The sequence below is a fragment of the Cynara cardunculus genome (genome assembly GCF_001531365.2).
Source record: "Cynara cardunculus var. scolymus isolate 2C chromosome LG 15, CcrdV1, whole genome shotgun sequence".
NCBI lineage: Eukaryota > Viridiplantae > Streptophyta > Magnoliopsida > Asterales > Asteraceae > Cynara > Cynara cardunculus.
The window spans coordinates 4440289-4450792 of record NC_037542.1 but is presented as its reverse complement, the minus strand read 5'-3'; the positions used below and the strand labels follow the sequence as shown (position 1 = coordinate 4450792).

At 32.1% G+C, this 10504-nt stretch overlaps 1 protein-coding gene across 3 annotated transcripts; it reads left to right on the top strand.

The window, feature by feature from the left end:
• The first annotated feature begins 400 nt into the window (after positions 1-400).
• Positions 401-5403, top strand: LOC112528096 (SNF1-related protein kinase regulatory subunit beta-3-like). Of its 3 annotated transcripts, XM_025139019.1 has the most exons (5): positions 401-480; positions 780-820; positions 2228-2289; positions 4704-4776; positions 4948-5403. In XM_025139019.1, the coding sequence occupies exons 4-5, from the start codon at positions 4750-4752 to the stop codon at positions 5263-5265; spliced, it is 345 nt and encodes a 114-aa protein (XP_024994787.1). In that variant the 5' UTR covers positions 401-480; positions 780-820; positions 2228-2289; positions 4704-4749; the 3' UTR covers positions 5266-5403. The 3 variants fall into 3 exon arrangements, with proteins under 3 accessions (XP_024994787.1, XP_024994786.1, XP_024994785.1); XM_025139018.1 differs by lacking the exon at positions 2228-2289; XM_025139017.1 differs by lacking the exons at positions 780-820; positions 2228-2289.
• Positions 5404-10504: the final 5101 nt, after the last annotated feature.

The following is a 10504-nucleotide window of genomic DNA, read 5'->3' as shown; positions in this document are numbered from 1 at the left end:
ACAAATTAAGGAGGATAGTAAAATAAATAAATTGTTTATTGGTGCATTGTGTTTTTTCCTTCATTTAAATTTTTTTATTTTTTTCATTGAGTTTTGTATCTATAAAAGCACTTATGAATTTATTATAAGTTAGAAGAGTTTAACTTCTTCAAAAACTTCTTATTACCGGTTTGGCACCGGTATAAGTTGTTTATCCAAACACTTAAAAGTATTTATTGCCGGTATCACACCGAAATAAATCAATAAGTTATTTTTATAAACAATCTCAAACATCAATTCTACATTTCCTATCAACTATTATGTTCCAACCGAGGGTAATACAGACATTTTCCTTCTTCGAACGAGGTGAACCCGGCCTTTATAACATCATTAATTATTCAAGCCTTCGTTTGGTTTGATTTTCACGCACGCACTGAAAGCACTCTCGAACACACACATACGCTTACTCATCCACGGATCATCTGGAGCTCCTTGCGGCAGGTGATTTGTTCATGTTTTTCTTGATCTCTCTCGATTCACAACCTCTAGATTCATACATTCCCGCTGTTTTGATCGAATTGACAACTTCAGATTATGATTTTCGTGGATATTCTATCTTTTACCAAATCGATCTATAAGTTTTCATAATTGATTTGTTTTTTAATTATTTTGGGAGAGGATTCTGTCGGATCCCTAATGTTTTAATTCCTTGATCAATTTCTCTCTTTAGGGTATAGGGATATTTGATCGAATATTCGTGTTCGACATATGAATATTTTTATATTATATTTGTTTGCCAGGCCTCCTTTGGTCATATCGAGGAGGAAAATCTATCTGCAAAGTGAGTTCAGGTTTAGATTTTTGGTGCTTCTGAATTGGAATTTAAATTACTTCGTTGATTAAAAGTCATAATCTTGCCGTCGTCTAGGAGTTGTAGAACTTATGGTACGGCAGTAGTAGGTGCATATTTCGGCTGGAATTTGTTGATGACAGGTGTGATCATGTTTCTGGCATGTTGGCAGTTTAGTTTAGGAATGACCAATGGCAATGGGCTTACTTGCACATTATGCGTAGGAAGATTATGTATATTCTGGTGTTAGTAAGACTAGACTTTTTATTTCGCTTTTTACCTTGTGGATGAGTGTATGCTGCAACATCAAGCTTACCTTCCAACTCAATGAGAAAGCACACCATCATCAATAGCAACAAACCTTTTTTCCCTAAATTAGTTTGGGAACACTACGGAGTAATAGCTATATTGAAGTGAGCAAATGCTAAAGAACTTGGGGTTGTGAATAGCATCCATTCATATGGTCTCCTGTCTATGAAAAAAAATCTGTGGCATACACCATTCAGTCTATCTCTCCCCACACTGCCCTCCCATGTTAATCATGTCCTACCCCTTGTTTTTATACTTCCTTTTCTTAGCACATGCCCATTTCTCTATTTAATTGTTGTCATATATCCTTATATCTGATCCATCCATCGTTGTACTTTAATTTTTGCTGCTAGTACTAGGTCCATGTGTATTGGCAGTCCACATGTTTAGCCGTAAAGCCAAACAGGTCCCTCCTTTTGACTATAATACTTACCCCTAACCTTAACAAAAACTTACCTTTGGACTGTTCTTGGTCTTATGATCAATCAAAATCCCCAAAGTATGCCACTGACTTTGCCACTTCTTCCGCTTGTTCCCATCCTGGATCTAACATCTACAAGAATCTCCCATCCTTTTCGAGGTTGAACTCCTATAGGATGGGCCTTGCCATAGACTTTCATCTTGATCTCCTTTATTACATTAATTAAAGCATACCTTATCATAATTCTTATTGTTGAACATGATTCAAAACATAGATTACAAATTTCCAGTGGCGGATCCAGGATTTTGGTCTAGTGGGGGCACCTTTAAGGTAGCTTAAACGCCCACTAAGTCGTCCGATGTGTTTTAAGCCTAATTCCACCATTCCAAGAGATTTTTGAAGTTTTTTTGGATTATTTCGAGGGATTTTTTAAGGTTTTCTTATCGATTTCGAAGAACTTTTCAGTTTTTTGGTTGATTTCAAGATACTTTCTTTAATTGGTGGGGGCCTTAACAAAAAATTACGAAGGAGAACCATGATAGAAAGTAAAAAAAAACAATTTTTAACCTTAAAAAAATTCATTTTTTTATTTTTTAATGGGGGCCCTTCCCCCCACCTTTAACATGCTAAATCCGCCCCTGCAAATTTCTGTTGGTTGGTCTCATCAGCACACGTTTGTTGGCTTATATCTGCATCTCCAAAAGCCAATCTAGTATCACAAACATAACAGGTTGGTTCGTTTATTATTATGTTTCTTTCTCTTTTCACTCTTTTTCCTTGGAGTAGGCAGCTTTAGGGTATTTTTACACTAAAACTATCATATGGCCCACTGTCCACCTACATGCGTAGAAATCAAAAGACAACTGCAAAAGATAAAAAGAATTAAAGAAGGTGACCCTAAAGATTTTACTTAATTGATGCTTAAGATTATTGCCTACAGCTATTGATGGAAGCTTGGACTAGGTAACTTGAAACCTGAGATCTTCAGCAAAGTACTGAACATACATGGCATGGTGGCAGATATGTAAGATCCTGGAGATGTGCCTATATTAATATTAGGGAACACACACATAGTACTGATGAAAAGCAACTACTTGTCAGCATCTAATGTTTTCAACAATGATGGTTGTATCACCTTGGTGACAACACATTATAAAAAAATTTAGGTTCTTAATCTAATTGTGGTGCTGATGTTGAGATTAGACGGCAATGTACTCTGTTACTCTAAACCCTACCAAAGGGTCGTTGACCCAGTGGTAGCTTGGTTACCTGTAGAGCCCAACCTCTCAGGAGTTCAAGGGTTCAAACCTCACCAAAGGTGAGGAGTGTGCGTGAGTATTTCCCATATATAAATATTCTATACTTAAGAAAACTGAATGGTGACAAAAAATGTAAATCCAACCTATTTGCATAATATAAAGATTATGAAACATGTCTTCTGTTCCAATCTTAAAGCACTATTCAGAAAGAGACTTAGCTTCAGCTGTGAACCATATTTAAGCAGTAAATGAAATGTGAGACATGTCGAAATCATGGTTGACATAAGCAATAATAGTATCTTGAATTTGAATATTATGTGTTCTGACTGCTACATACATGAGATGGATGTGAGCATTTAATCAAACCACAAAAGTTCTAGAAGAAGACAACTTTGTGTCGATAGAATTAAAATTAGAATAAGGATTACATTTTGTGTATAGACAGAACCTGAATATGTTCTGGGTTATTTCTCTTTATGGCCAGGAACTTCTATATGGCTTTCTTTATGTGCCAAGTTTAAAACATAGGTTGGACGTCTGGGATTCATTTCTTGAGAAAGTTTGGTTTAATTTATGAATCTATGTATATAAAAAGGAATCATCATGATTTTTGCTAGGGCATAACTTTTCTTTGAACTGGTTTTTAAATTTAGAATGATTGTCAATGTCATGTGATGATGAGAGGGTGAAGTTTAAAAAACAGAAAAGCTAAAAGAATTCAGGGGCCAAAAAGATCATTGTGCAGGACTGCAGGTGTACCTAATGGTTGTAGTTAAAGGATTTCCAACTTTCATATGTATTTGACATGTTAATTCTTATCTAAGAAGCACTAGTCATAGACATACACGGAATTTATTCCCTGGAAACAGAATATCTTCTAGAGGAAAATAAGTTATAGGAATAAAAACTGGGGAAAGTGCCTAGTCTTTGTAGTTTTTCATTTCCCGTTGCGTTTTATTTTGCTAAGGGCTACTTAAGATTAAGTTTCATGTGTGGATCCTGGTTGGGCACTACTGAATCACTATCAGGCTTCACTTGAATATGAACTTGTGTTGGTTTGCATTATTCTGTTGTGGCTCTAGTCCCCAAGATCTTTCACCTCGCCAATGAGCTAATTAACTAACTGGGCAAGAACCGATATCCCTCGGCTTACGATTTACCAGCCCCGTCCTTCCAAATGTTTTTGCTCTATAGTACCTGCCCTTCTTTCCAAAGGATGCATTCCAACTACTGGCCTAGCTCCCATTTAAGCCAAGGTTTGCCAAGATGGCTTTGGCTTCTGGGGATTGCGATTCTGTTTGGTCTACTGTCTCAAGATATTTAAACTTGAAATCTCTTATCCCCCATAGAAGCTTGAAAGTTTGGGCAATGGATGTTTCTTCCAGGAAGAGGGTTCCCATGGTTGCTATGGCAAGAATGTGAAAAACTTGTCTGTTTCAAAGTTAATTCATTCCCATCGACAATTTGTTGTGAAATGGATATGGTGGTTGCTGTGGATGCTTAGTTTGTGGGGCTTTTGTGAGAAAGCTTATTATAGCTGATGACTGATGTGGTTTAGTGAGATATTTGAGGGCTAGGGTTTGGGGGATGTATGTAGAACTGACCTCTACCCCAGGGAGTGAGTGGCTGTTTCCGTCAAGACCAGCTATTTGCCTTCATGGGCTTAGTTAAGGATTATATATTTTTAATATCGTTTTATCATGACAAATAATTGTCCTTAAAAAGGAATGCTAGGACTCTTGCATGCATATAAAAATGACATTTTCTTTTGTTGCTTCCCTTTGCCATTTTATGTTGAAATTTGTACTTAAAGAAGACGATTCCGAAAGACCTTTTCAGTGTCCGTATACTCAAATTTTGACTTTGCAGATGTTTTGTATTTCAGGTTCTAATACTTTTTAATCGCATCTCAAACTTTATAACTATTCAATATGAACAATTTGCACGGACACGATCAAGTAAGCAGCAAAGCCCTTGCTATTTTTGTTTTTTAAAGCATATAATATATATGTATACCGCAAAACTCACACACACTCCATCTCTGAATGGTTAAGGTTGGGATCTACCATTAGCCGGATACTGTTATAACCAAAAATCTTTCCACAAGTATATAATCGTCAATTGTGCAGGAAACACCAGTCGTAGCCGGTTTCGAAATTCCCAGATCCCCAGATGCAAGCTACAACAACATCTACACCGCAAACGAAGATGAGGGGCGGGACCCACCCGTAGTCCCTCAACACTTGCAACACACTGTATTGAGCTACCCTGCACCTGCTGTATCCCTACCCAACCCACAGCATGTGGTTCTGAATCATCTTTACATCGAAAACAGACAAGTCACACGATCGGTAGTGGCACTTGGGCTCTCGCATCGGTTTCGAACCAAGAACGTGACCGTCGTACTGTATAAACCGGTTCAAAGAAGGGGAAGCAGTGGCAGTTGAATTTGTATTATTAGGTAACAACAGAAGTTGATATGGATTTTTGTATGTTCCCATTTTAATGGTTGGGATAAATATGTGTTTATGGACTTGAATTAGGTGACCCTTTTTTTTGGAATAGAAATGGCCAAATCCATGCACTTAACAAGTTGTACATTCCTACTTACACAACTCATGTTAAAATGATTTATAACTTGGTGACTGTTTGGCAATTGCTGAATGGTTTGGTACAGAATAATTAAGATGCTCTCATAATATAGTGCAAAATGAAATATAATTGTTTGGTAATTGTGTATAATGAAATTAGGACTCTTAATGGTTAAGGGAGATCCAGAATACAAAATCATTCAGAGGGTTTTAGAACCATTAAGAGGCCGATTTTTTTTTGCCAAACAAGATTCACCTCTTAACGATTCAGAGATTGCCTCTTAATAGAACTATTAAGAGATAAACAAACAACCGTTTATACGGTCTATTGATGTGGACTTTGGCTATTTTCTGTTTTCATAAAAAAACATTTATAAAAAGAAAAAAGATAAAATGATCAGAAAATAATGCAAACAATATTTTATAATCATTGAATATTCCAATTTCTCTTTTTTTATATCTTTATTGTATAAATTTCCAATATTACCCCTATTTTTTTTATTAACTTGGATATACAAACTGTCATGTGAGCCGATTAATCCTAGGTCGACCACCTGCTTTGTGGATAGCTTAGAGTCACCGTATTTGAGCCTTCGTGTCTATAAGGAGATATTTTATTCCTTCTTGGATTTGAACCTGGGACCTTCATGCAATTTTTTATCTTTGAAGTCTAAGCTCAAACCAATCAGAAACTACCTTTTTATGGTTCCCTATTATTATTGACTATTCAAATTATACCCATATTTTTTTTATGATAACTTTATTATTATCTATACTATATTATAAAGCATTTGATAAAAACTCTTAAAAATTATTTTTCATGCATGAAGTACTATTAATTAAGTTAAAGTTCAAAATTACAAGTAAATTGTACATAAGTACAATTTACTAAAGCTCCATTTTTGAATTCGTGTAACTAACTATAGATAAAAATAATCAAATACAAGATAAACATCTTATTTTAAATATAAAAACTTTAAATATAATTAGAATAATCATTAACTTCTAATAGAATACTTAAATATTATATTTATAAGGAATTATATCATCTACCTATATTATATTATAAAACATTTGACAAAAACTATTAAAAACCATTTTTTATGCATAAATTACTATATATTGATGCATATTACTTAAAATTTAATATTACGAGTAATTTTGCATAAGTACAACTTATTAAAGCTCAACTTTTAATTTTGTATAACTAACTACTGATAAACATAATCAAATACAAGATAAATATCCATTTTAAATATAAAAAAACTAAAATATCCTCAAGATAATTATTGATTTATAACTTGCACTGTCTATTGATGTGGACTTTGGCTATTTTCTGTTTTCATAAAAAAAACATTTATAAAAAAGAAAAAAGATAAATTCTCTTTTTTTATCTTTATTGTATAAATTTCCAATACTGCCCCTATGTTTTTTTTAACTTGGATATCCAACCTCCTATGTGAGCCGACTAATCCTAGGTTGACCACTTGTTTTGTGGATAGCTTAGAGTCACTGTATTTGAACCTTCGTGTCTATAAAGAGATTTTTATTCCTCATTGAATTTAAACCTGAGACCTCCATTTACTTTTGATCTTTGAAATCCAAATTCAAACCAATCAAACACCACCTTTGTGGTTCCCTATTTTTATTGACTATATAAATTATACCCATATTGTTTTTCATGATAACTTTATTATATACCATTTAAATTAAATTATTCGAAACAAAGTTCCACATATTCAAAACAAAGTTCCATTAAGTAATTCATAAATGATCTACTAATACGCTCCAATTTTGGAGGATCTGGATCTCGTTTATTAGATTATTCGGTTAATAATACTATTAAAATATCATTTTACGATTATGTATGGGTTTTTTTTTATATATTTCTATTTTTATCGTTTGTAATGCTTTTATATAGGTGAAGGATAAATGAAAAACGTAATAAAAGATCTGAACCATTGATCACTTTTAATCTCATGTTCACCCATGAATTGCACTCTAGAAGGAATTGATCTGGTGCATAATGCACCTTATTATGGGGTTGGGTTCTGGTGAGAAGGGAAGTTTTAGTGAGAAGCGTAACAAGAGATCTTCATCTTTAGATCAATTCTAATTGAATGTCAACATTAATGAGGTGCGTTGAATCAATTCCCTTCTAAAACGCAATTCATATGTGGACATAAGATTAAAAGTGATCAGAATTCAGATATCTTCTTATGCTTATCAACATAACTTCCCTTCTCATACGATCTTTCGCCGATATATCTATACTATCTTATTAAGCAAATTTAGCAAAAGTTTTAAAGTCTTAAAATACTAAATGACCAAGATACCTTTTATACTACCCTTACATCACTTTTTCATTTTTTCACCTTCTTCTCTCCTCACATACACTCACCCTCTCACATTAAACAGATTTTTTTCAAATTATAATTTTAAATTTACATTTTATATTCTTATAATTAGTTAATTAATTTACTTTACGTYHTTTACTTTTAAATGTTTCATTTTAAACTTTTATCAAATTAACATACATAATCGTATATCAATTAAAACATGTTWAAAAAATAYATTTTTATTTTAACAAGTTACACCATTATAATCGTCTCGTTAATACMTTCRAAATGAATCCAATATTGAATAGTTTTTTACTTAATTATATTATTATATATTATATATACTGTGAAAAAATATTTTTAATATTTACGATTTATACTTTTATAGTTATTTATTTATATATATACTATATATTTTGGGGTTAGGTTGTCCAAATTGCATTGTATAATATGTTCTGAATTAATTGTTCTTTGGTTTTTTTTGAAATATATATATATACATGTATTAATTCAACTTTAATCTGAGTTTCTGGACAAGAATGAGGGTAATCAGTTGAAATTTCATTCTAAAACCCATTTTTTTTTGTCTTTTCATGGCTTATGATCTGTCAAATTTCTTTATTGGTTTTGAGTGTTTATCTTAAAACTCAAGTTTCTTGGTTCTTTGCTCTTAGTGTAAATCGAACACATTTGTGGAGTCGTTTAAATATGTTGGATTTTAWATATATTGGATTTTAAACTGTCATACAATTTTTTTCATCGATAGTCTGTAATTGAAACCCTAACTCTTATTTATTCAAATTGTATTAATATGTAAAGACCATATGTAATATATATCATTGTTAAATCTTATCTTATAAAACCAGTGGAACTTCAAAATCGTTAAATTCATGGCTCCCGCCGCATTGCGCGGGTACACAACTAGTATATATAGGGGTGCAATCAAGAGAGAACTCGATTGTTTGTGATAACTGTGAGATCCAATCTCAATAAGATATTATTAATGAAGGTTGTTGTCCTAATGAGTGTAGCGGAGTGCTCCCTATCCTATTACTCATCTATAGGGCCATCACTTTAGCTTTCCAATCAATGGTTATTATTAAACATATTAATTCTGGTAATTATTCATTAATTTTCAAATAATTTAAATTTATTGATAATATATAGAGGTAAATGAGTCTTTTTAAAACCTCTCTTCTCTCTCCCTTCTCTCTCTCCGGCCAAGAATTTTTAACAGTAAAACACAAAACAAATATGATACACGCTGTGATATCCAAAAATTTATAACAGTAAGACACAAAACCAATTGTGATACACATTGTGATACCAGTGTGATAACGTTTTGAACATGGGTTGATAACAGATGTGATCTGAGTTTTAAGCCACACACAAACACAATGTGATACAGGACTGTGATATAATTTTGTTGAGATAATTAAGGAAACCGAATTTGATAACTATTAAATAAGAAAAATATTTAAATTATAATTAATCATTTTACTAAAATGACTTTACCTATTAATTAAGGTAATACAATTAATATCATAAAACGATTGACTTCTATTGGACCTCAAGGTTAACACAAACTAATTAGTTCTCGTTTGATTAGGCCCATATATATATATATACATATATATATATATATACTAGAAGAGTACTCGCGCAATGCAGCGAGACACATCTCGATTTTAATGTTATATTTTATTATTTGTCTTTGTCGATGTTATAATACAATTTTATGTGTTTTTAAGAAAGCAATAATGATTTTATTTTTGAATAAAATATAAATTTGAAAAAAATATATCAATGTTAATATCAAATCAACTATTTAAAAGTATTCATTTTTTATGTAATTTCTTTAATTTATTTTTTTATTATAATTTAATTTAAGTTTAATAATGAAATAATTTATTTTTATCCTTGTGGTTTTCAATTTGTTTTCATTTTCGTCTCTGAGTTTAACTCTGTTAAATTAGTGTCAGTTAAGTCAAGAGCAATGTAGTCTTTTTATATTATTTGAATTTTTCTTTTTTAATTAAAATAGTATATGATTATATACTCTCTCTATATATATATATATATGAAACACATATTACATTGCTCCCACCATCGGTCCCTATTCTAGGGGTTGTTTGGCAATTGCTAAATGGTTCAGTACAGAATGATAAAGTGATCAGAATGATTAAGAGACTCTTATGATATAGTGCAAAATGAAATATAATTGTTTGGTAATTGTATACAATGAAATTAGGGCTCTTAATGGTTAAGGGAGATTCATGATACAAAATCATTCAGAGGGTTTTAGAACAATTAAGAGGCAGACTTTTATTTTGCCAAACAAGATTTACCTCTTAACGATTCAAAAGTTGTCTCTTAATGAAACTATTAAGAGATAAAAAAACAACTCCTTAATTCTTAATGTTTATGTAAAAATATGCAGGTTGTGGTGTGAATGGCATTCAGCACCGGAAAAATTGCAACCATCTTGACTAAGGTAAAAAAAGGTAAAAGAGAAATGGGAAAAGGGTAAAAAAGCAAAATCATCCTTGATTTACTGAACATTGTTTAACAGAATATATATAGGGGCCTATTCAAGGGAGAATTGAGTTGTTTGTAGTAACTGTGAGAACCAATATTAACCACAAATCAATAGATAAATTAGAAATTTTATAAATTTGGTAATTTTAAATTAAAATCTTAATGCAAGGATATTTTTGGTATTTTAAAACTCTCCTCTCTCCTCTCTTCTCTCTCCG

What these genes read in the sequence shown, in the direction of transcription:
- LOC112528096 (XM_025139017.1), top strand. Translation starts at nt 4,750, where the DNA reads ATGAACAATTTGCACGGACACGATCAA. An exon ending in ATTTGCACGGACACGATCAA is followed by an intron (nt 4,777 to 4,947) that starts GTAAGCAGCAAA and finishes TCAATTGTGCAG; the next exon opens with GAAACACCAGTCGTAGCCGG.